The sequence below is a fragment of the Callospermophilus lateralis genome, chromosome 5, assembly GCF_048772815.1.
Source record: "Callospermophilus lateralis isolate mCalLat2 chromosome 5, mCalLat2.hap1, whole genome shotgun sequence".
In the NCBI taxonomy this organism is placed as follows: domain Eukaryota; kingdom Metazoa; phylum Chordata; class Mammalia; order Rodentia; family Sciuridae; genus Callospermophilus; species Callospermophilus lateralis.
In genome coordinates, this window is record NC_135309.1 from 65,332,652 (window position 1) to 65,360,542 (window position 27,891).

The 27,891-nt window shown below is 38.0% G+C and overlaps 1 protein-coding gene across 1 annotated transcript in view; it reads left to right on the forward strand.

The window, feature by feature from the left end:
- The window catches only part of Htr4 (5-hydroxytryptamine receptor 4), a 103,200-nt gene that overhangs the window by 34,958 nt on the left and 40,351 nt on the right, over positions 1-27,891 (forward strand). Inside the window, exon 5 of the mRNA XM_076857639.1 lies at positions 5,782-6,350. Within this exon, the coding sequence (XP_076713754.1) occupies positions 5,782-6,350 (569 nt within the window). The remainder of the gene's footprint in view (positions 1-5,781; positions 6,351-27,891) is intronic.

Here is a 27,891-nt window from a genome sequence, read left to right on the forward strand (position 1 = left end):
ATACTAATTTTTTTACATGTTGATTTTATCTAATCAACACATGTTAATATTCATTTTTAAAAGGAAACCTCATGACTTTGAAATCCAAGTTGGAAATATATACCCTATTCACTCATTTTTCTATTCAGGCAATAGTAATTGAATGCAGACTATATTCTTTAGAAAACTGCAAAGTCAGTGGTGAAAAACATTTCAACTCTTATGGCACTTAACATCTGGTGAGGAGAAATATATATATATATATATATATATATATATATATATATATATATATATATATATATATATATATCAGAGGTTAAATTTTATTTAAAACAAAATTAAGTAAAAAATTATGAGTGATAGGAAGATGCTATTATTTTGCACGTGAAATTTACCTCCAAGAAACAAAGACCCTCACAAGTGTATTCAAAGGAACAAACAGTAAGGAAGAAAACAGAGACAAATTTCTTGGAAGCCAAATTAATAACACATTAAAATTAAGAAAGGAGAATTAGGTTCCTGCATACAATGGAAACTATCATAACTATAAAACTGAATAAAAGACACTACATTATTACCTTAGATTAAGTAGAGGAGAGTTGAAGGGAGGGGAGGATATGGAGATAAGAAGGATACTAGAATGAAACAGACATTACTACCTTATGTACATATATTACTGCATGACCAATGTGATTCTACAACATGTACCGTCAGAAAAATGGGAAATTATGCCTCATCTATGTATGATGTTTCAAAATGCATAAATGCATTCTACAGTCATGTAAAACTAATTAAAACAAATTTTAAAATATTACAATAAAATGAAACACTGTTTGAAAGCATTGGAAAGTAACCAAGGTAAATAAGACTTGAATAGCTATTATTCCAAATAGAAAAAGAAAATTTTATCAAAAAAGTCTTTATTGATTCATGAATAGGGAGATAGAGGGATAGAAGCTGAATGGAAAGCAAGAGCCTTGGGCTTATAGTTGTCTCTCTAAACTGGGAGAATATTTTGGAGATTAAAGGTGCCAATTTACCTGAGATTTGAGTGACTGAAGTTCTAGAGAGGTGAAAACTTCAGAGATATAAATGTAAATTTTAGTACACATTTTTTTTTCTTGAATCATCTGTTACTACTAAAGTAAGAACCAAAACAAAGAACAGAAAAAAAGCAACATTACATTTTCATAGGCAATCTGGATAATGGAGTTATTACCTAAGAACTTTCAGTAACTGCAGTTAATATAGGTAAATACAAAAATAGAAATATGGAGAACTTTACTGGAAGACTAGAATTTACAAGAAAGACAGAAAGAGGCAAAAAGAAAGGACAGAAGGAAGGAAAAAAGGAAAGAAAGGAAAATATAAATTAATTTTGGAACTAAGAAATACAGTGAATGAAGAGTGATGATTTTAATAGTAGATAAAACACAGATGAATGTACCTAATCTAAACTGGAGTGTGGGTGTGTAGAAACCTCCAGATTGAGGAACATAGAGATAAGTGGATAAAAATCAAAGACAATTATGTCACACACACACATGTGCGCACACACACATACACACAGAGAGAGACAGAGAGAGATATTCTTCAGAAGAACAGAGAACAGAAATAATATTCAAAAAAATAGTGGTTAAGACTTTTTCAAAACAGACAAAAAGCATCAGTCACAGATTCAAGAATTTTCATGAAACCTCAGTAGGTTAAGTTAAAAAAGAGAAAACTATCTAAAAGATACATATTTTCAAAGCTGAAAATTGAAGATGAAAGAATAAACCTCAAAGCAATTAATGAAAAAAGATAAATTAATTTTAAAGGGAAGTTAAGACTTACAGCTGACCCTGCAATGAAATGATAGCAATGAGAAGGCAATGGAATGATATCTAAAAATGATGAAAAAAATCTGCAATATAGAATTCTATATCCAATGAGAGTACTCTTCAAAACTTAAAATGAACTAAAGACATTTTCAAGCAAAGCAAAAACAGGGAAATTTTCAGCAGAAAAATATTTTTTAGTCAAAAATAAAACAACAACAATAAAAGATATAGAAAAATATGTCACATAACAGGAAAGAATGCAGAAGTAGGTAGGATAAAAGAATATTGAAAGTTAGACAACACAAATATTAATGTTTTGTGACTTTTAAAAGCATACATAGAATTAAAATACATGAAAACAATACTATAAAAGGCAGGAATTGGGTAGGAAAATAGAAGTAAGGAGCTTATAATTTTTGCATCGGCAAGGACATGGTAAATGTATTTCATAGAATGAATTAAGTTGCAACATCTAAAACAAAGATAGTGAAAGAATGTATAACCATAACCTAATAGAGGGAGGAATATCATGGTGATATCTTAAAAATTGATTATTCCAAAAATAACACAAGAGATAAATATAAAACAGTAAGAGAGTAGACTGAAATCTAAGTCAATCTGTGATTACAGTAAATATTAATGAATAAACTCTTCAAAGAAAAGCTGCTAAAAGATGAAATTTTTTAGACTGAATCAAAACAGAATACATGCATATGCTACTTGAAGAGATGTCCATTACATGTAAAGTGACAGAAAGGTTGAAAATAAAATAATGGGAAAATACATGCCCTACAAGTACTAATAAAAGATATGGTATAGCCCTACTGTTTGTGATAAAATTTAAATTAAGTAGCATTACTTGAGATAGAGATATTTCGTAATGTTAAAGTCATCAATCGAATAGGCAGACATACTATCACATAATACATTATAAAACAAGGTTCTAAATATGTACAAAACTAATAAGATTTTATATTTGTGTATCATGTATTATACATATGCATATGTGTTTTATACATACACATATTAGATGTATGTACACGTACATTTTTTCCATGTCTTTATTCATGTGTATAATCACAATAGGTGGAGGCTGAGCACTGGAAGAGGCTCCTTTCAGGGAAGGTCTGTTAGTAGAGAAGGTTGCTGAGGTAGAGCTGTCAGCAGTCCGTGTTCATGGTTGGGAGAAAAGTCTTGCAGTCTTAGAAATCTAGTGTCTTACAGTGTCCAGGACAAGTATAAAGGAATGTAATGCAATGACATTAATTAATGTGATTTACTAGACTACTAAAAGGAAGTGGGGGAAAATCCCCATGACCCATCTCACTACTGCTAACAATGAATTGATAAAGTACAATATTCATCCAGGATTAAAAAAATTTAAAACCTCATTAAACATAATAATAAAAGGGAACTTCCTCAATTAAACTGACAAAATTCATATAGAAAATGTCATACCCAGTAGTTAAATACTGAAGGTTTGCTCCCTAAACCTGGAAATAAAACAAGGGTATCTACAATTACAACTTTTTCTTTCAAAATTATAATAGAGATACTTTGAAGTTCAATAAAGCATGAAAAATGAAATGAAAAGTTAATACTCATGTGCATATTCATGGAGAAAATTGACAAGAATCTAGAGATGAATTATTAGTTAATAACTCATTTAGTCAAGTTGCTGAATGCATAATCAACACACCAGAAGATCTTCACAGAATTCCATATACAAGCAGCAATTTAGGATAAGAATTTTAATATGGTATCATTTATAATTGAATAAAAACTTAAAACACTTAAGAGCAAATGAATAAAAATGTACAAGATGTTTATACAGAAAATATAAAATATTACTGAAATAGATTTTAAAAGACTTACATAAAGGGAGGGATTATTGCAAAGATGTTCTGACTCATGCTATTATAATTCCAGAAACCAAAATCTTTGAAGATTTCCATGGAAATTGATAAACTATGTCTAGATTTTATATGAAAATACTGAGATATAAAAATTACCAAAGCAGTCTTTAAGATGATGACCCACAGTTCAAAGATTTTAATATGGGGTATCCAAAATTAATAAAGTTACAAATTAAAATGGTATGGTGCACAAAGAGACAAATCAAGAGAACAAAATAGAAGATTCAAGCACAGAGCCATGGATGTTTGATTCCCTGATTTATGACCAAAGAAATACTGTGCTGTAGCTGGGGAAGGGTGGTCTTCTAATCCATGATACTGTGTTAATTGGCTATCCATAAAGTAAAATTTAAATCTTATCTCCTACATCACACCATATTGAAAAACTAATTCCAGGTGGGCTAAAGAAGTCAATGCAAAAACTAGCACAATAATATGCTAAGATATAATATACGAGATGTCTTTAAACAGATATGAGGATATCTTTATACTGAGGTGTAAACAAAGATTTCTAAAACAGGCCACAATGAGTGTAACTAAAAATATAGGTTCTTTTAAGAATTTCTATCACCAGATTCTAAAAAGAGAAAACTGTTCAGACTTTAACACATAAATTTGATAAGTCATATCCAGAATATAGGTGAACTATAAAAAATAAATAAGAAAGAGAAGGACAACCCAGTTTTTTAAATGGGAAAATACCTGAATAATCACCCCATAAGAGAGCATATCTAAATGGAAAAATGGTAATTGATAACACTTATGATTGGAAAATACATAGAAAAAATCACAATAAGTTCTGAAGGGTCCTGATGAGTTTAGATTGGATTCAGATTATTTTATTTGATCCAAATTTTAATCAGGTTGTTGGTGGGGGATGGCAAACAAGGAACAGAGGCACAGAGAGCAGAGCACATGGAACTTGAGATGACTTACTTGGCTTGAGACTGAGGATAGGACTCCAGGAAGAATGTGCCTATAAGAACTAGGCAGTGTCTCATCATATAAAGGCAGTACTCTGGTCCCATGAGGGAATCAGTGATGATCATGAAACAGAAGCAGAAATTTAGTCTCACATAGTTTCTAAAGAAAGCAATGTCAGTGCACTGTAATCACCTGGGAAGGGATGCCTGGGACAATTTTGGTACCAAAGTTATAAAAATAAGACAAATCCTAATCTAAACATATCGGCAGAGTCACAGCCACGTGGAGTGTTTTACTGATGTAATCAAATCCACTTTACAACCATTAATGGATCAAGCAAACCCACAATGAGATAAGACCCCACACTGACGATACCAAGTGTCAGTGAGGAGGCACTGTAAGTGGGGCTCTCCTAGCCTGGTGGGAGGAATGTCAACTGATAGTCCCTTTGGGAGCCTTTTGGCTGTACATACAAAGGTGAACATACATTTACCTATGACGCAGTGACATCAGCCCTAGATATATACCTAAGAGAAATGAAGGCTTACATATACAAACTTGTATAAGAATATTCATAACAATTTTAATCAAAATAGCTCAAACCTGAAAACTATCTAAATGTCTGTCAGTAGTGAAATAGATAATGATTGAGGTTTACTTCTCAAATACCATGAAAAAGAAGAAATTATCTGTGGTTTCAGACATCCACCAGGGAGGTCAAAATGTATCCCCTGTGGATAACAGGAGACTTCTCTACATAGATTGAGTGGGGCAAGACCATGAGGGAACTGGGAACTCAACCCGAGTTGAGACCTAGGTAATACTCACTGTTTCCCATTCTCCCCTGAACCCACTAAATTCAGGTATTCATCCCAATCATTTTAAATACGGCATCTTATCCTTGTCTTTAGAAGAAAAACAAAGTGGCTGATATATCTTCTTTCTTTCCCTTTCTCTTTTTCTCTAATTCTTCTTCTCCCAATCCCCTTCCCTTCTTTCTGTTTCCCTATTCCCCTCTTTCTCTTCTTATTTTCTCTCTTTTCTTATATTTTCCTCATTTTGTCCTCCCGTTTCTTCACTTTTTTCCTTCCCTTTCTCCCTCCCTTCCTCATTTCCTGTCTCCCTCCAACTCTCAGATAGAAAAAAGGAAATTCAACCAGAACTCAAACTCGACCTACTGCATCTTCATGGTCAACAAGCCCTACGCCATCACCTGCTCCGTGGTGGCCTTCTACATCCCGTTTCTCCTCATGGTGCTGGCCTATTATCGCATCTACGTCACCGCCAAGGAGCATGCCCACCAGATCCAGATGTTGCAGCGGGCAGGAGCCCCCTCAGAGGGAAGGCCCCAGCCAGCCGACCAGCACAGCACTCATCGCATGAGGACAGAGACCAAAGCGGCCAAGACCCTGTGCATCATAATGGGTTGCTTCTGCCTCTGCTGGGCTCCATTCTTTGTCACCAATATTGTGGATCCTTTCATAGACTACACTGTGCCCGGGCAGGTGTGGACTGCTTTCCTCTGGCTCGGCTATATCAATTCTGGGCTGAACCCCTTCCTCTACGCCTTCTTGAACAAGTCTTTCAGACGTGCCTTCCTCATCATCCTCTGTTGTGACGATGAACGTTACAGAAGACCTTCCATTCTAGGCCAGACTGTCCCCTGTTCAACCACAACCATTAACGGATCCACGCATGTACTGAGGTGAGTGTTTAGGGCCCATTTGGTTCATTTGCTTTATTTATAAGGGGTAATGCTCCAGCCTTCTGTTTCCAGGAGGTTTATTTCTGAAAACCTGCACAGGGTTTGCAGAGCTTATGGAAGACTGTACCATGTGATCATGAAATAAAGTAGTGGGATAGGACTCTGGCTGTGGAGGGAGAACTAACCCACATTCTGACCTGGTCTCCTAGTTCTCTGACCTTAGGGAGGTCATTTAACAATTCTGAGCCTGATTTTTTTTTTCAGATTATAATTGCTTTATCTACATCACAGGATTTTTGTGAGGATCAAATTAGCTACCATGTGGTGCACATAGCATAGATGCTGACACCTGGTAAGCACTAAGGAAAGGGGATCTGCCAGTCTCTAAAGGTAGTCTCAGAGGAGTAATCAAAAGCATGGACTTAAAGCAGGCTGATTCTTATCCTGATTCTCAGTGCCCCTACTCACCTTCTGTATAATCATTCTTTCATTTGCTTTCCTTAAATATAGAAACAACAGTAAAGATAGTGACATTCTCACTGGATTTTTGTGACAATTAGAAATAATGTATTTATAGGGCCTGACACAGAGTAAGTGCTCATACTATTACTAATAATCTGATTAATATAAATAGAACTGTGAGTAATCTCATGGTGCCTGATAGTCTAAGATAGCCCTAAAGTAATGTAAACAACAAAAATAAACAGAATAATATACAATAGTAATGCCATATGATAAATGATGTAATGGAGGAATGTACTACCTCAAAGAAGGGTATGAGTAGGAAGAAAGCTGATTTTGGCTGAAGGAATTCAAAAAAGTCTTCACAGAAAGGCATTTTTATAAGAATTTGAGACATGGAGAGCATATCAGGAAGCAGACAGAAGAATAGAAAGAAGGAAATAGAATATGAAAGCATGGAGAGGTCAAGTGACCTACCCAAGGTCACACAGGTTGGTGGAGGTTGAAGTGACATTGGAGTTGAATGTTCAGTAGCTAGTCCCTGAGAACTTTCTGGTCACCCTGTGATAGAAGTTTTCTCGACTATTAAAAGTCATGTGTAATACGGATGTTCATTCTGTAGCAAAGTGAGTTATCAGTGATGTGTTCTTTTTTGCCCTGAGAGACATCGGAATTCCTAAAGAGCAGCTCCTTTTTGACACCAGCATTTAGTTATTCTGATGATGTCAGTATTCAGCTGTGCTGGCAGCTGAAAATTAGGGAATTTTCATTTACTTGTGTTAGAAAAGAAAAAGAGAAAACAGAACTACTGTGAAATATAAACACAGTGTCACAGAGACTCCTCAGAAGCATGAATCCAATTTTTTGCTACCAGTGTGGGCAGTCTTGGAGCTAAAGCCTTAGTGTGGTGTGGAGGTCCCAGCTGGTGGAAGGGCCCCAAAGGATCCTCTAAGAGTTTGATAGTCTCTCCTAATTATTATGCCTTACTGAGTGTCAGAGAAGGAATCCAACCACAGTGCGTGTAAGAATTTCTGTGTGGGTGCTGGAGAGTTTTTTAGCTATTTAAGCTCGCAGTTACCTAAGTACAGGCTGTCAGTGAGTTACAAACACCATATGTTTCAGCAATACGTGTCCTAAGACGGTTTTTTATAAGTTGGTGGCTTTTTCCCACAGACATCAACAAAGAAAGAACTTGGAAGTTTCTAGGGCAGCTCAAGAAAGCCCATTTTACTAACATGGTACAATTTTTTTCCTCTTATTTTTTCGTAATGTGTAGTATGTTATCAAGCAAAGAGATGGAGGTTTAGCGATAACTTACAGATGTGTCCTCCGTATTTATTCCTTATACCTCGTCATGAGATCATGAAAACACAGGAAGCCGGATGGAGGTATTTTTCTGTGGGGATGAGGAGTCTTAGTAAACGGAATGTAGCCTATGCAGAGAAAAAACAACTATTTCCAACCTGAATCCACTACAGGGTAATTCTTACAGGGACAGGAGTTGTGCCTATTTGATTCACAGAAATAAACAAAATTGTCAACATGTTACCTGATATACATATAGGAACTTAAAATCTTGATGAATAAATGAATAAATCACAAATAAGCTCTCTAGAACAATTGTTTTAACATGATGCATCTTAAGATGATTTCGCAATTTTCTTAAAAATTCCACAAGCACATCATCAACAAATTCAGGTGAATTCAAGAAATATAAAGCCAAAAACAAACAAACAAACAAAAACCAAAAAGTAAAATCAGTTTTTATCCTGCTAATCCTATGCCTATCCCCAGAGACAACAATTAACATTAATCTAGAGATCTTTTCAATGTTTTTACAAACATTCATAAAAATATAAAATCATAGCTTTTTCTCCCATTATTTTATATAAATGATACTACTGGTTATGTACTGCTCTATATCTTGCTTTTTATTCTTTCACAGCAAGTTTAAAGATAATTCTATTAGAGAATGTACAGATATAGCTCATTCTTTTTTAACTGTTCCATACTCTTCTGTACTAAAAATACATATTAAATATATTTTTAATTATTTAATTATTTTCCATTAGTGGGCATGTAGGTATTTCCAATTTTTTGCTATTACTAACTGTACTATATAGAGCCCTGAACACATTTTTTTGTTCATGTGCCAGTATTTCTTTCTGAGAGCTACCAAAAGCGAAATTGTTTGATTAACATGAGGCCACATTTAGGATTGACCTCCAAGAACACTGCAGCAATTTTAGGTTCTCATTAACAGGATATGAGAGTGTTCTTTAGTCTTTTCCCTCACCATTATTGATTACTATCCATCTCTTCTCATTTTATTAATTAAAAAGACACTCATTTAATTCACAATTCTCAGATTTCTTTTCAGGTTGAAACTATTTTAAATTAATTCTTAACTCTTCATATTTGACCTTCATGAACTACATTTTTCTATGCTTTACCCTTTTGGTGACAACTTTGTTGTATTTTTCTTATTAATTTCTGGTGTTCAATGTCATATTCTGGATATTAATTCTTTAGTATCTAATTTTCAAATACATCTCCTCTTCTTCTGCTTGATTTTTTTATCTTCTAGAAATTTCCAATTTTGAAAACAGTGTTTTTCTTTGACCTCCTGTAGTCAGCCCAGCTTGTTTCATATTTCCTAAACCTTGCAGTTCCCTGGTTTTCCTCCTAAGTCCTAGCAACCTTTTCTCCATCCCTCTGAGGAGCTCTTCCTTCTCTGTCTGGCCTCTTGCTGTTGGAACTGTTCAGTGCCTGGTTCTTGCTACTCTTCTCCACCATGCTCTTCCTCTGTATGACTGACTGCACCACCCAGTGCAGTGCCATCTTCATGCTCTCAGCTTTCCCTTTGATTATAATCTCAAGTTTGCAGTTCTCCTCTGGGCTCCAGATCAGAAGATCCAATTTGCTTCCTGAACATATGCACTATGTAAATGTCTGTTAGGAATCTCAACTATAGTGCAATCAAACAGAACTCTTGGTTCTGTATTCCTCCTTCATCTAGCCACAAGATTCCTGAGTCTTCCCTATCCAAGTAGATTCAGCTTCTACTATGTTACTTACATTTCTAAGTCATTTCTTTAGAAGGATGACTGAAATATTTAAAAAGAAAAAATAACCAAAGTGTGATCAGGAGGCTACTTGTGCTAATATCACCTAAAGAACAGATTCCTGGAACCCATTAACTCAATCATGGTCAGGCTAGTAAAATAATTTTAATGAAGATGAATATTAAGCTTATGAATATTAAGCTTCAAGAACAGTCTCCTGGAGCTCCAGTGGCACAATCGGTTAGTGTGTGGTACTTATAAGAATGACAGTCCCAGATTTTCATGGATCAGAATGATGAGTCAGAGATTCAGGTTATGGCACATATTGTAGCTTGTTGGGTTCTTATAATGTCTCTTAAAGGGTAATAGTTTAATCTGAGGTTAACTAGTAAAGTGCTATAGAAAGTTCCTTTTGAAAGCTTGCCTCGGTTCAGCCATGCCCAGTTTAAGACAAATGGTTCTCCTTAATTGGGAGACAGTATGACTACGTAGACATGCCTTGTGTCCATGACTAGGTGACAGGTGGTAAGAACAGGTTATTCTAATTTGATTTGGGATTCTTTGGGGATTTGATTTTGGGGTTCTTTGACTACTGAATTAACGCTGAAGACCTTGCTATTCTTGTTCACTGCTGTTTCCGAGGGCCTAGTTAAGTGTGCCTGCAACACTGCAGTACTTGGCAAGGGGTTGAAGGAAGGCTTCTTTCCTGGCCTTGCTTCTCTGTTTACCATCTCTATGATGCTTAGCTCAGAGAAAGGCAGAGCAGAGACTCAAGGTGCTATTACTTTAGAAAGAGATTCTCTCTGTGAAATCTGCTAAGGATTTCAGTTTTGGTTTTGTGGATAAATAATCCCTGACTTCCTATCTCACTCTCTCATTGTGAAAAATCAAACAAATAGTGGATGTGAAATCATTTTGCTAACTACATAGTTCTGTCCATATGGGAAAGATAATTATAAGAACAGACTTCTGATAAATTAGGCAACACAGAGATTGCATACAGAGTTAGGCTATGGAGATGGGTTTTCTTCTCTCCTACAGGACTTAGATATCTTTTCTATTTCCCAAGTTCAAATCTTACTCAAACTTAAGATGTGGCCAATTTTTAAGAAGGTGAGAACCTTTGGAAGTACTTTCCAGAGAACTCATTGTTCACCTAATTTATTTCTTGGTGATCATCCTCCTTTATCCTCCCATAAGCCCCAATATAGGTAAGGTTTCCATTGACTTAAAGATCTCTAGAGCTTTTATGGTTTGGATGTGAGGTGTCCCCCAAAAGCTCACATGTGAGACAATGCAAGGAGGATTAGAAGAGAAATGATCGTTATAAGAACCTTAACCTAATCAGCAATTTAATCCTGAATATGAATTAACTGGATGGTAATTATGGGCTGGTAGAGTATTGCTGGAGGAAGAGGGTTCCTGGGGGTGTGCCTTTGGGTTATATATTTTGTTCTTTTTGAGTAGAGCTCTCTCTCTCTCCTTCCTGGGCTCCATGTCCTGAACCATTCTCCTCCGCCAAACCCTTCTGCTATGATGTCCTGTCTCACCTCAGGCCCTGAGGAATGGAGTTGGCCATCTATGGGCTGCGAATGCTGAAACCACAAGCCCCCAAATGAACTTTTCCTCCTTTAATTGTTCTTGTCAAGTGTTTTGGTTGCAGCAATGAAAATCAAAACAAAACAAAACTGTTTAAAACAGCTGTGTAGGCTAAGGTAACCATTGGCCACATGTGCCTGTTTGCATTTTATCATAAGTAAAAAGAAATAAAACTACAAGTTAAATTACTTGGTCATCCCAGTCACATTCCAAGTGCTAATAATTAGCCTCTACCTATAAGTAGTAAATTGGCTTCTGGATTAGACAGTGGAAATGTAGAACATTACAAAAGATTACAAAAAGTTCTGAGTACAAAAAGAGCTCTAGAATTTTATGAACATTCTCTCTGGAAGGAAGCAATGTGACTTTTCTTCAGATTTTCTAACTCTTCTTATCAATCCAGGCCCAATAATAAATAAATCAATTCTAGTGGATGTACTATATAGATCTTTGACATTTCCATGCAGAAGGTCAGTACATTCAGATTTATATAGAGTCAACAGAAAAGGAAATTATCAGATAGATAAAAAGTAAAAATGAGAAGAGTCAAAGAAAATGAGCTCCTCCCCCAAATAAATAAAAACTATTCTTCTGGGTTATTGCCCTTTATTGCTTCCTTTTGTGAGTAACAATTATCAGCATTTATAATTGCATTTTTATTAAATGATTGTCTGTCTCTCCAGACTGCCTGTACATGAGGGCAGTAACATGTCTCTTTCACTCCCTAGTTTACCCAGGGTGCAGACATTGCTCAACTAATAAATTTGTTGAATGGATGGATGAATAGCCTATTGTTTATCTGAACTGTATGCTGGAATAAGTTTTCATCACTTAAAATATCCATTATTGGATTCATGATGTAGCTCAGTGGTAGATCACTTGCTTAGCGTGTGCAAAGCCCTGCATTCCATCCCCAGCACCACAAAAAAGGTATTATTGTTTTTATTATTATTATTACTATTATTTCAGTATTGCAGGTGGAACCCAGGGGCATTTTGCCACAGAGCTACATCTCCAGCCACCCACTCTTTGTTTTGAAACAGGATTTTGCTAAGTTGCTGAGACTGACCATAAATTTGTGATCCTCCTGCCTAAGCCCCCAGAGTCACTGGGATTACAGGGATGTGCCACTGTGCCTAAATAAATATATATTGATTTAGTGGCTAAAATGGTAGTTTTCCATGGTGAAAATATTTGTCAACTTTTCAAATCATCACACCCAGATTTTTTTTTTTTAAATAAAGGTTGTTCACACTGAATTGGAAGATTTTTACCCATAGATAAAGAAATAATTTACGTTTGATTCACTTTGGAGCCTTAGAGGTTTCTACTAATGTTGGAAAGGTTCTTGACATTTAAAAGACATTTCTTATGCCCTTTAACTTGAACTTTGGAGGTTACAATTGGATTCAACATTTAACTCATTGTTTTGAGTCAAAGCAGACTTAATCCAAGTGAATCAAAGATAGATGAAGATGACATTGTCTTACCTCCCTTAACCCCCTTGGATCAGCTACATAATTTTCAGGCCCCAAACAAAATGAAAACATGGACTGCTAATTCAAAATACCAGAGAAAATTCCCCTGAAGTACTAAAAGAATAAAACTTGCAGTTATCCACTGTGTCTCTCTATCTCTTTGTTGGTTTTTATATCTATTTACCCTTGTTTAGAAGAAAAAAATAGTTATTCCCATAACAATTACAATTCTTCTCTATATCATACAATACCAGTTTTAAATGAAAATATAGAATCATTTAATGTATACATAGAATTATCAAAATTACACAAGTCATATTTTCTGATGTATTTTGTGTGTGTGTTTTACCAGAACAGAGTACAAAGCTAACTCAACTGTTTTTATTTCACTTCTTCATACATACATATTCCATTGATTTTCACAAGTTCAAATATAAAAGTTATTGAGAATTTCAAGATGATAACAGCATAGCATTAAAGCCCTGGATTCCTACCTGACTGCACCCACAAATTGGCCCTATTCCCAAACCTGCTCCAATTCTAACATGAAATAACTTCTCAGAAAACATAATCTTGAAATCCCACAAGGAAAACAGGGAGAATGACAACTTCCAATGAGCTCCACTTGCCTCACTGAATACTCAGGATTAGAAAAGTTAGGACTGTTTTTGGAATGTACCTGTTAATCAGATGGCCTAAAGTCACCCCCAGGATAAACTGTTTTAGGCTGAAACATTTCTCTCCCATTGAGATGTTGGTGGAGGATAAGTTCCTGTCTTTGATACAGTGGCTGCAGATGCTGGCATTTGGCAGACCTGGGGTCAGTCCTGCCTGTTATCTACAGATTAGTATCAGTATGACTTCGAGCATGTGACCAAATATTATGGGTTTGTTTCCTCATGTGAAAATGGAGATAGTATTAGAACTCATCTTACAGGGCTTTTGTTAAGGTTAGTTATGATGACATATGTGCAGGGCTAACCCTGGCCTCTATTACATAGAAAGCACTCAATGAATCAAAAACGTTATAACTATTGTCATTGTATATATATATAACTTCCTTCACATCTGAATAAAAACAGCCTTTTCCAGTTTTACAGCTGTTTTCTCAACTTCTTTTTAAGTATCTCCTAAGAAATGAGTCAGTAAAAAATCCTTATTTCTAAATGCTGCTCTTTAAATAAGGAATGCAGAGCTCCCTCTGCTAAAAGAAAAGCCAGAAATTAGTTAAATTAATCACACTGTTTATAAATAATTATTTAAGCAACATGAGGCAAGACTTGTTTCCTGGGTACATCGTGCCCTGTGCTGAACAGTTGGACTGTTATTTTGAATAAGCCTTCTGGCTTCCAGATTACCTGTAGGCATTTCTTTGACCAACATAAAAGATGCTAACCATACCACACAAGCTGAGTACACTGTGTGTGTATTTGTTTTCCCTCTTTTGCTCTGTAGGTGTACCTCCCCTCAGGGTGCTAGAGTTCTATGTAGCCCTCTGAGGTTGGCACCCACAGTGAAGAGGGATTATGCATGCTTGTCTTATGCAGGCAAGCCCCAAATAATGTTTAAATCTTGAAATGCCCAGAGTGGTATATCTGAGGTCAAGAATGGAGGCAGTATGGTAGGAGGTACTGGTCCTCCATCCTACCTGCATGTTAGAGCTACTTGGGAGCTCTTAAATAATACCTGGGCTCCATGTACAGAGATGCTATTTTATTCGGTCTGGTTGGAGATCAGAAATCCATATGTTTTAAAAGCTCTGTTGAACATCAGGGTTGAAAATCACCAGTATACTGGAAAGAGCAGGATTCCTGTCTTCTAATCGCTTATTGATTACCAATCACACCTCATCCTCAGCAGTAATAAAATGAGGAAATTGAATTAGATGATGCTCTCAGTAGGCCTAGATTCATATCTTAGACTACGGAGATCATGTGAGTGTAAAGCCATAGTTCTCAACTCATGTGATTTCATTTATCAGGGAACATTTGGCAATATCTGGAGGCATTTTTGGTTGTCACAACTGGCAAGTTACTGGCATTCAGTGGTAGGAGGCCAGGGTTGTTGGTAAAAATCTGATAGTACGCGGGACAGCTCTCCACAACAAGTAATTTCCTGACCCCAATTTTCAAGACTCTGCCAAGGTTAAAATAAAAACCCTGATTTAAACTAGTCACCTGGGTTTTACAACAGAGACTTTCCTGTCATTGCCAGGGGACAGTAGGAGAGTCTTCAACAATGCTAGGAGGCACAGCCTCTGTACCATTTGGGTCTTTTTAAGCCCTTACCCTTCTCGAGACAAGATGAGCCCCATAGAAGATGATCAGAGCCCCCCTGGGAGAAAGGGTACCGAACTTCCATGGCTGGAGTGTTGGCAGTAACCTTGCAGATAAGCCTTTCCACAAGGCAGGCTCCATGCTCTTGTTCTCTTACAGCATGTACTTGGCAAGGACACAGCCCTCCCAATTTAGTCAGAGCAGCTGTTCAGGAAGGAATCGCCTCCAAAGCACACTAAGAGACCCACTGGAAAACCATACCCCCATGGAAATGCGTGTTTGCTCCATAGTGAAATGATGTAGGTCCCAGGCCTATGAAGTGGTAGGAGCTTATCTTATAAAAGAAAATGACAAATGGGAGTATTCTTAGAAGAAGGTAATACCATGACTTTTTTTCCTGCAGGGTTCATGATATGTGAAGAACAGTGGAAGAAACAAGGGATGCTGGGCTTAGAGAAAGAAAATTCAGATCATAAGCATTGTTTTTTTATATTTAAAGGACTGCTATGGGAAAAGGACATTTGATTTGTTCTTCATGGAGTAAAATGATAGAAATAGGATACAAAGAATTAGGGTTATAAGAATACACATTTTAGTCCAAAGTAGAATAGATGGCCTTACTCAGGGAGTTCCTACTAGAGTGGAAAGAGAAAATTGGATGACCAGTTAAAAGTGCTGACTGCCTGTCAGCCACCAGTCAGAATTTCTAAGGAAGGGGTAAGATATTGAATGAGATGTTCTTAGATCTGCCTTAAAATTCTATGAGTTCCAGAATCACAGGCATCTTCTCACAATTCAGCTAAAATACAGGAAAGAACAAAATCTACTTCAGTCTTCTCATTTGGTTGAAGCTGGAGAACATCAGGAAAGATTTCCTGTGAGTAGAGATGTTGTGAGTGATAATGGAAGTTTCAGGGGTCATTCTGTCTTCTTTTGATGATTCTTCTAGCAATCTGTAGCAGGTGGGAAATTTAGACACTTCTAAAGGAGACAGACATCCAAAGTTCTATAGATGCTCAGTAGTATAGAAGTGATTTAATACCTGAAATTGCACTTGGGGAAGATATTAGTCCTACCCATAGGTCAGGATAATTTTTTGTTGTTTGGACCTTGAATGTTAATGGAATTACTGCTTAAAGATTTGCAACAAAATGGAGTTGGTATTAAGAAGACCTCCCCTCCTTTTTTTCATATAGAGACAGTTAGGACAAGGTCTTCAGCCTCTGAAAAGTATAGGCAGCATCCTAGTCTGGGAGGAACCTGTTTACCATTGAAGAAATTTAGTGTTAGGGATAAAAGCACAGGAGTTAGTATTTGATAAATCCATTTGCTTCTGGTCCTGCTTCCTTGAAGCTAAGTGATTCTGGGTATGCTAACTAATATCTTTCTGAGCAAAATAAGGGCAAAGATGGTTCTGACCTCATAAGACAGTTGTAAGGCTTGTATGGATACTGTGCATACACAGCCTGGGGCACATCAAATTATTAATAAGTTGTATTCTCTTAATCGTAATCATCATCCTCTTATAAGACAAAAAGTCAGTAACAAGCCTTCTATTTCTAAAACACTGGTGCACTCTCAGAATAGGGTATGAAAGAAATGGCATGTTGTCAAAAATAACCATTAAGTCTTCCTGAAAAAGAACAGGGTAATTCCTAGGTAGTGGGCTGGTGAAGAGGAGGAAGCATGCTTCAATTGCAAGGAGGCGAATTGAGGGGTAAGGGGGCGTGCAGGAAGTTCACACTTCTGTCCTTCTGGGAATGCTGCAAAGTCTTTAATCCTGGAGCAGGGAGCCTCATCAGATGGCCTCTCCTTATAGAAACAGACTGAGCACACTCTGCGTTATATTCAACCAAAGTGCCAGGAATCGACTTTTCACAAAATTATTTCTGAATTGCTGTTTCTCTTTTCCATGCCTATTTCAGGTTATTTTTAACAAGATTCTTAGAAACATTTCACAGTTAGAATTGCTCTTGGAGAGTTTTTTTATTCTCTAAGAAATGAGTGAATCCTTATTTTGATAAACCTGACAAACAAATATATTTGGTGTCTGCTCATGTTCTTTTATGAGCAGACTCTCCTCTTCTTTGCTGTCTGGTACAATTTTATTTTTCCCTCTGTTTGTAAAATGGCATGTCTATCTTTGAGTTTCTTTTTTATTTTTTAAGTATTTATTCTTTAGTTGTAATTGGACACAATACCTTTATTTTATATATTTATTTTTATGAGGTGCTGAGAATCGAACCCAGGGCCTCACAAGCATTCTTCTCCTGATTCACATTCCCAGTCCTTATCTTTGAATTTCTGAATTTGAGGAAAGAAGTATGTGGGTCTTTGTGTGTATGTATGAATACATACACACACATAGACATGTATGTGTAAACACACATGAACACATACCTACACACTCATATATGCACATATATAGCGTACATATGTGTGTATACACATATGTATTGTGTGTGTGTGTGTGTGTGTGTATATGTATATATATATATATATATATATATATATATATATATATGGATTGTCGTGTGTAGTAAGTAGTTACTTAGGTACTATTATCCCCATTTCACTTATGGGGAAACTGAGATTCAGAGAGATGAAATAACTTGGCCAAGGTCTCATAACCGGTGAGTGGTAGAAGTAGGATTCTAACACATGTACTTCTGATTTCAAAGTCCTTATTAATAGTCATTATGTTCCTTGATAGTTAACTCAAAACTCTTGCAAGAAGGCAGAGCTGTTGATTCTTGATTATGGAAACAGCATCAGAAGTGATCTGGCCAGATATCCCAGCTGTGTTACTCAGCTCCTCATCATGAATACTGACTTCATTAATTTACAAAGATAAAAGTTTTGTTTCGGCATAGTTTTGGACGTTCCAGTCTATGATTGAGTATTCCCATTCCTTTGGGTCTGTGGCAAGGTAGTATATTACGGTCAGAGCAAGTAGCAGAGCAAAACTGATGACTTCATTAGCCAGGAAATAAGAGGGAAAGAGAAACAGAGCAAGGTCCCACAGTCCCCTTCGAGGACACTCCCCCAATAACCTAAGACCCTCCTAGGAGGCCCTGCTTCCTAAACATTCCACCACCTTTCAGTAGCGCCAATCTGGGGAAGAAGCCTTTAACATGTGAACTTTGAGGGAACATTCAATGTCCAACTACAGCATCAACCAATAAAGTGATCTCTCCTACAACTCTTTTGCTAGGTAATTGTGTATTTCTACTCCCAATAAGGGATAGTTTGTTATTATCTAAGGAATTCTATTGTTCCACCAGTTACAGTTTTTGCAAAATTTGGTCAAATCTTACTTTCCTGTATCTTAGTATCATGAATGATTAATATCTTATAGGTGGAAGTGATAACAGAGTTCAAGTAATGCAGTGGTTTTTAAACTTTTCTTTCAGGTATAGTAACCTTCTTTTTAAATGGAATCTTATTGGTAAGTATGAACAATAAAAAGGAACTGTTTTGATCAAAACAGGTATTGGTATGAAGTTGTGTATGCATAGGTCCCAATCCATGCAATGTCTACAATGTAAATTTCAGGAGCTTATTTGACTAAGTCTTGTAAAAATAAAAAAAAAAACTGAAAAAAATGCTGAACCCAATATTTTATAGAAAAAAACTTGAGATTCAGAGGATGTCAGTTTGCTTAAGGTGATATAGCAGAAGAACTCCTTTGTCCAACTCCTTGTCCAACTTCTCACCTACTAATTTATTCATCAATTCATACATTGCCTTATTATTAAATGCCTAAATAGGGTTCAGAAACATTGATCTAGGTGGTTGGGATATAGTAGAGATGTATGTAGACACTATTCCTGCAGTTAAGGAGCACGGCCAAGCTTTTACTTTCCCACTTCTTTTTTATGGTCCAAGCCTTCCCCTTAGAACAGACACAAACACACACACACACACACACACACACACACACATATACACACACACACACACACACACACACCACATGCACATAAGCACATTAGTCAGACCATTCTGGGCAATTTTCTTATTCAATTCAGTTCTTCTATGACTATTGGAAAGTGTATGCTACATTGAGCACAAGCCCATTCAAGTATTTTGGGAATTTGGGGAGCTCTTTCCTTGACAGGGTTGCAGATTATAACATTTTATTTTTTTCTGAATCTGTTTTCCTTTGGGGACTGTGTCTGATATGAACATGGAGAGAGAAGCTGTTTTGCATGCTACCACTCAGGAGGATGGAAAGGCCACTCACACATGTGGGATTTAGATGGCAAATGCCAGCTGGATTGGGTTGTATTAGAGCAACCTTGAGCTGAAATAGTGTGGCTTACAGTGAGCTAGTAATGAAAGGCATATGAAACTCTTTTGGCCTTACCCAACCTCGGTTTCTAGCTCATTTCCCTCTGTTCTCCCCACCTCCCCCTGTAGCCCTGCTGCCCCCACCTAACTCTTTATGCAATAAACATACAAGATTGTTCAGCTTTACCCAGATAAATAGTGAGTTCTCCTGCTGCTGACCACTTGGCTGCCTCAAATGCTCAGTCTCCCTTTCTTGCCTTGCACAAGTTTAACTAATATTTCCTCCGGGCACAGTTCCAGTATAATCTCTCTGAACTTTCCTCATCCCAGACCCTCCATCTCTGAGCAAGAATTTATCACTTCTTCCTCTGGACTTTTGCCATTTGCTTCTTCTTCTTTAAAAAGCTGAGTTTATCCCATGAGACTTTAAATATTTTTATGAACCTGACACACCCTCATTTACCTGGAAAGCAGCTCACGACCAGTGTCGGGTGGTTAAGGGAGCCTGTGGTGCTGGTTCAGTAATGCTGAATTCAGATCCCAGCTCCACTGCCCCCTAGAGTTCTACCTGGGCAAGTTTGTTGACCTCATTCTATTCAACAAGAGCTGCAAATAATAAAACTTATGTGACAGGAATGTTATAAAGATTTTATGAGGGAATCTATAGATCTTATACAGTAATCTGTATCACTCAGTAAAATGGCTGTTTTTACTGTAAATCCATGGCTTAAAGACATTTTCTTCTGAATATTTTTAGAATCTCTCATGTTGAAATGATTCAGGAAAAAAGGAGACACACACAGTTTGGCCCACACAAAGACAAAGTTCTAATCTCTTTATTTGTTAGTTAGGAACTGTGATAGACAATGGTGAAAAAACTCACAAGAAGATTATAGTTATATATGCACATTGGGAAATAGGGATAAGGTATATTGAGATTAGAATTGGTCACACTTGGTCTTGCACTTTGGCATGTTGGGACAAAAGACATATCTGAGGCTACTGATTAAAAGAGAACCTGGAAATATAGTTTTCTCCAGAGGCCACAAAGATTGGTATCCCAAACTGTGCAAACTAAGCTATCTGGAATCCCTTCTGCAAGTCACGCAAAACAGTAGAAAGAACAGTGACATAATAAGCCCTGGTGTCTGCCCTAAAGATGTGTTGCTTTCTGGAATGAATTGCCCTCTGCAATTTGGTTTTCTCATCTGTCTGATAGGGGCTTTTATTGTTTGCATACTACTTTCACAGTTTTTTAAAACATATTGACCTTCTACCCATGCTAATATTTATTTTTCTTTAAATGCATTTTAAATCTAAATAAGTGTATTTAAAAAGGAAACTGTATCATAACCTTAAATACAAAAACATATACACAAGATGATATTAAAAATAGGTGCAATGAAAACAAAAGATAGTTATCAAAACTTAACATAATCCTTTTGCTTGCCAAGGACTCTGAGCCTGAGAGCTACTCTCACTCGTTAGGAATTTGAGACTTGTTAAAGGTAGAGTGGGACCAGGAGTTTTTCTCTTTAAAGTAAGCAGAGGAGTGCAAGAAATAATTTGAATTCCCTTGTGGTGATTCAAGCTGTTTAATACTGTCCCACTGTCAGGTACCCCCATGGAGCACAACCATGTTGGAACACCTTGTCTTTCAGCAGCAATATTCTGCTCTGATTAATGGTAAATCTAAGTTAAATGAAAAGTTGACCTGAGGCATTGCCTTTTGAATATGCAGACTTCCAAGAAGTTTGTTAAATAATCAGTGTACTCACTATTTTTGCACAACTCAGCTTTTAATCAGCTTATGGTACCTAAGCATTCTATTTATCATCACACAAAAAGCACCTAGAAAATATTGTTTTGCATATGTCCCGTTATATATTTTGCTTTCTTATAATTATGATTTGTTACAAGTGCCTTCTTACCTTTTCATCTTCAGTGTCATAAAAACCAATAGATAACCCCTTGTCCACTTTGCTGACATGGATGCTTTATAGTTTGTTTCATTGCTTCCATTCCAGTCTGTTCTGAAGAACCACTGAATGCCATGTACTTCTATTTCTGGCCCTTTGGATTAATCTGTTCTTTCTCTCTACTGCCCCCTCCCCACCACCTCAGCTCTCCCTCAGGTATCCACATGCTTAGGAAATTCCTACTCCTGTATGTATCAGAGTCAGTTGAGAGAAATTTTCTAAAATGCAGACTTCTCTCCCTACCTTCCCAGGACTGGTGTGAACCTGGGAATCTGTATTTATTGAAGGTAACTGATATGATCCTTAGGTAGATGGTTTTAGATCTTTGGGGAAAAAATGACTCAGCTAGGGACCCTCCTCCTCCTCCTCCTCCTCCTCCTCCTCCTCCTCCTCCTCCTCCTCGTCCTTCTTTTTCTCCTCTTCCTCCTCTTTCTCCTTCTTATGGAACACAGGTAATTGTGCCTGTTTAATTGACTATTAATTAAACCTTAATACAAAACTCTTCCCACCTCACAAATGATTTCTATTTTTCCCAATGGATAGAGAATCCCGATTTGGAGGACAGAATTTAGCAAAAGTCCCAATTTACAGCACGAGATCCACCATTAGCTGTCAGTTAGTCCATGCCTCTACATTGCACTTTGCTCCTGTTCCAAAATGGAAATAATACTCTGTATGTTCCTCCTTTACAGACTTGTGTTGAAGATTCAATGTAGAAAAATGTATGAAAATGTGTTATAAATTGCAAAGGATTTCATCAAAACTAATAAAACAAGAAACTGCATTTAAAAAGCTCATCTGTTAGAATATTGGAGAAGGAGTCTTTTTAAATGATGTTTTGCATCAGGGACTTTGAGTAGCTCTGCCAATGTTTTTGATCAAGCATATGTTTGAGGAGAGACAGTTGTGATCTCACTGCATTTTAAGTTGTGGCATCTCAGCCCTACCATGTCCTATTCTACTCAGATATGTTTAACAGCATTGCAATGTAATTTTACAAATTCAAAAATTGAGATCTTTCATCTTCTTTAATACAAATGCAAAAAAAAAAAAAATTACCCTCTCTGGGTTTCCAGCAAACCCTCTTCCCTTCACATGGAATATAAAGTATCAGATACTAACAATAGAATATTAAAAGCCAAATTCGAAGCAATTACCCACAGCTTTGGAGAACAGTCCCACACACAGCTGCCACCCAATCAGAAGGCCTGTGTCTGTCACCCACCATCCCTGCTACTCACAGAATCAGAATGTCAGAGCTGAAAAGGATCTTGGAGATTATCCTCCCCCTCACTTAACAAATGGGGAAAGTGAGGCACAGGAAAGGGACTGTGTCATCAGAGTCACTCAGCTGGAGGCTAAAAGGCTTTAGAAGCCTTGTCCCTGTCTTCTGATGTGTTGCTTTACTGCTCATTGTGCTGTGCTCTGCCCCTTCATGTGCAGTTGAGCAACAGTTGAGGGACCTTGAGCTGAGAGTGGAAGGTGCCCCCCTGGGTGTTAAAGTCCTGAGCATGGAGTGTGATCTGCTGCACTGGAAGACAGTCTCTACTGGTGTGGTACAACACATCTTGAATTTTTTAACCTTGTATGAAGCCCTAAGAGGTAGATGACACTAAACTGTTAGTTGTTAATAATTACGTCACTATCATAAGGTGAACACTGACTGTTATGGATCAACCAGGACATTAAGTCCCTTTTTCTCTCTTCCCAAGTCCCTGTTGGCCCCCCTGACAGGGAGATGCTGTGAGTCTTCCATGAAGTTAGAGGCTGTGCTGATGTCCTTTCCACGGTGCCTCTGTTTGGCTATGTCACTGTATTCTGAATACAGAGGAGTGGCACCAGCCTTCAAATAGCAATTGTAGAATGTTTTATACAGGTTCTTCCTTGCTGTGACCAAACGACTTGACAAGAACAATTGTAGAAGAGGAAACATTTATCTGGAGCTCCCAGTTTCAGAGGTCTCAGTCTGTGGACAGCTGACTTCATTGCTGTGGGCCCAAGATTTGGCAGAAAATCATGGCTGTAGAGTGTGGTGGAGAAAAGTGGCTCAGGACCTGGCACCAGGAATCAAAGAGAGTTCCTTACCAGGGACAAAATGTATACCCCAAAGGCAAGGCCCCAGTCATCCTCCAGCCACACCCTACCTGCCTACAGTTACCACCCAGGTAATCCTTGCCAGGGGATTAGCACACTGATTAGGTTAAGGCTTTTGTAACCCAATCATTTCACTTCTAAACCTTCTTGTATTTTCCACCCACATGAGCTTTTGTGGGGACATCTCATATTTAAACCATAACAGAGATTCTTTTCAATCTTTATTTGACTCCCTAGAAGAATTTTACAAGAGAGCCAATATAAGCTTTGGAGATACTTCTCAAAGACCCTGTTGCCCTATCTCGAGGCTCCACACACCCGTTGTTCCACGCCCCCAGCTGTGCCTTTCCTCGGCCTCTGTCTTCATGCCTAGTCTTCGATCCTTTCTTCTCAAGGATTTTCTTTATCATGTTTACTCACCCTGCACCTCTCATTGAGTATGTGCCCCCTAATTTCTTCCTATCTTTGCAGGGTTTTTGTTTTGTTTCCCTTTTCCATGTGGTGTCTTCAGTTGTATGTCACAGAAAAATCATGGCAGTGGCTCTCCTGTCATGCAAGAGAGGTTATGGGGAAGAGTCCCATCTTAACCTCTCAGGCATACTGTGTTGCAATGAAAGGGGAAGGCATGTTATGCTACAGGCTTCCCACAAGTGGGACAGATATAACATCACCCCGTACATATTCGCCTTACCTTGGAGTCTGCTTGTAGGAGGACAAGGAAATTCGAGAAACAGCAGAACTGAACACTGGATTTAGTGGGATAGTTCTCAAGATAATAACAATATAGCAGAACAACTAAAAGCACAATAATGCACCATAATTTCTAGGTACCTAAAAATTATGCTACCTATAATTATTGGTACCTAGAAATTATGATCTTCCCATGTGTGCTTGCAAAATCCTTAAAGTCTAGTCAAAATAGACCCAAATGTAAGTTCTGACCTTGTCATTTATTAACATTTGTCCACATTTGAACAAATTATGTAAACTCTCTGAAAACTCAATCTGGTAAATGGGCACAAAATACATGAATCAACACATACAATGCATCTGATTTAGTACCTGAAAAGGGGTGTTGCTCTAAGGGGTGGCTTTCTTTATTATTGCTAATTGTGATAACAATAACAAATATGCTACAAATAGAATTTGGCTAAGAGATGAGCAGTTCTCTCTTCCTTCTTTCTTTCCTTCCTCTCTTCCATTCATTTTTTTTACTATTAATAATCATGTTCAACAAATGAGATACATTAAAAATATAAGGGCGTATAAAGACATGAGGGCACATCTTGAGTCATCAGATAACTTCCACTTTCAAATGGCACATGGAATATGTGGACTATTTTGATTCAAGAATGAATTAAAAGCTATGTTCAGAGCAAGTAGCAAACCCAGAAATAGTTAGGTCTCATCACTTAGGGAAGAAATATTGCATATTCTGCTGCAATAAGAATAGACTTCCAACTGTAAATAAGAGCCTTATAGGAAGAAAGTTGCTGCCCAGAATTGGTGGAAAGCATTTAACTATCTCTGAGCCAAGATATATCATGTAACTCAGGGTCTTAAAGGCTGGTAGATAACACCTCTGAATGATACTCTGCTAGGACTGGGGAAATAGTGGAAGCCCAGAGACCAATAAATATTGCCCCAGCCTTCTCAAGAAAGATGAAAACTAGATTCCAGAAATTAGACTCAAATGAGTTTTTACTAAAATTCTAAGACATCTATTGCACAAATGATTCATGAAGAAGAATCAGTGTTATTTCATTTAAAAAGTTCATTCCAAATAAGTTTCCCATCAATTAGGACAGACTTGATGTTTGGCAAAATCATTTCAACACGGCACTGGGCAACATCTGCCATAGGTGGGTCCATTTTCAGGCGTGTCGGGGGTTATGTTCGGGGGCGGGAAGCAAGTCTGTGGTGGTGTACCATGATTCTCTGTTTTATTCCTGTTCTGCTTAATATTTCATCTTAACTGAAAACCTAAAAGGCAGATGACAATACACCGTAAGACCTAGGTAGCACAATAGATTGTTTGATCTTCCTATGTGCTTGGCAGAATCCTTGAAGTCTAGATTTAGTAGGTGCAAAATAATAATCATCTTAAAAGTTGAAACTTCTATAATTTAGAACACTCTCAATTGTCCAAGCCTGTAAAATGAAGCTTAACTGAGACAAATGTAATATCCTTTATTTTGGCTCAAATAAATAAATAAAGCCCACTATAATGACAGAGGAAAGAACCATAGGAAAGGAATTGACAACTGTTGTGTCCAAAAGATAAAAGTTGGCAGCAAACTCAGGATCAGCCAATTGTATATCACCCTTGTTAAAAATGAACTGAATTTGATGCATTCATTTAAGTGAACTAAACTCATAATGAAATGTATATGGTATGCCAGGCTCACTGTGAAAATCTGTGTTTCTTCTGTTATTGTGTATTGAGAAAAATCATCATAATATGAACTGTGATCAGAAGACAGAGTTCATTATGGGATATAATCTGGAAACCTGTAATATATAATGGATTATCAAATAAATTGGAATGTATATGTAGGATGGAGAAGAGAAAAAAATTGGAGGATATAATCTGCAGAGGGCAGAATTTTGAGTGAGTCTGGAGGGCATGGTAGTTTCACTGGGTAGAAGTTGTAGGAAGGCAGATCTTGAAACCTCAGTAGACTATTTTTAGCAGCTAAGGTTGTTCAAAACTAACTTCAGGCTGCTCTGCCACTGGAGAGTCCTAGGTGGAAGCTGAGCATGGCGCAAAAGCTTCCTGCGTTGGGTGGGCTCTTTCACACCCTGTTCCTTGACATCCAATCCAACACTGAGGTTCTCTAATCTTCTCCTCTCCAGGGATGCAGTGGAGTGTGGTGGCCAGTGGGAGAGTCAGTGCCACCCCCCAGCAACTTCTCCTCTGGTGGCTGCTCAGCCCAGTGACACTTAGACCCCGGGGACAGTGACCCAGAAGACAGCTGTGGCTCCAAGAGAGGGCCAGGTCCTAAGCTGCTGCGTGTGCCTGACTGCACCTGGCATTCACGTCACCAGAGGCCTTCCTCCTCGGCTGGTGCAGGCGCCCCTCGCACACCGGGCTTTTCCTCCGAGATTCCAGCAGGCGGCGTTTTGAGGGAGTCAGGGGACAGAAAGGCCTTGGTGCACTTTTCATTCTCCAACATTCCCTCTTCCTGGAGTCTCCACTCTTGCTTGACAGTCTCTAGTGTTCCTGACATGTTCCCCTCACTGTGACTGTGTCTCAGTCTTGTTCCAAGCACTCTTGCTCACTGTGTCCTATCTCAATCATGGATGTTTCCAAATATGCCTTCTTTGCTGTGTTGGCTTACGGAAAACACATCTTCCCTGTGCCTGTCTTGGCCATAGTTGTGTTCCAAGAGCTCACATTTCTGGCTTGGTCACATCCGTCAGAGTCATGTCCAAACTACCTACTGTTCCTTCTTCATCCTGTTCTGTCCCAGATGTTCACACTCTTTCCTCCCTGTGTCTGGGTCCAAACGAGCATCCTCTTGGCCAGCCCCTGTCTTGGTCACAGACTTCTACATGCTCTTTCCTTTGTCCACTATCAGTCTGTCTCTTCAGGACATGCTCCATTTATTTACCACAGAAGACACAGGAGCAGAGACTGTCAGTGGAACATGGTCTCTGCAGCAAGCCTGGAGTGAGCTGAAGACAGATGGTTTATCCTAGTGCGGGGGCCATGGGCCCATTTGCTCTGAGATGCTCATCCTTCTGTTGGGTTAGAACCGGACATCTCTTAGCGAGCCTAGGTCAGGGCTGTCAGCATTGTACATGTTTACTAAGAGACTTTGAGTTCTTTTCTGTGAGCTTGTGGTGAAGGCCACGGTACCAATTGAAAACCCTTGAAACTGGGCTTATTCCTCCCACAGGAGGAAACTTTCGGAAGTTCTCACTATGTGACCTGGTCACCCTCACAGTTCCTCAGGTCGGGGAGCACAGAGCTCAGCAATGCTGGGGACACAAAAAAAACAATGTTTGACTTGAAGCCAGAGGATCTGATGCCAGCTCTGGCTCTGCTCCTGATAGGCTGTGAGATCTTAAATAATGTCCTTCCATCTCTGAACCTCACTTTCCACAGCTGCACACCGAAGCTTGGACTAGGGTAGTAAGATTTCCTTCCATTTTTAGGATAACAGGAAGCTGTTACAGCCATCTGCTACCTCGAAAAGCCATGGCCTGCCTGCCTTTTGGCTTTGTTCCAAAGGAACTACTATCCATTTGGGCCTCCTCAACCCCTGCCCTTGTCCAATCAACCTGGTTGT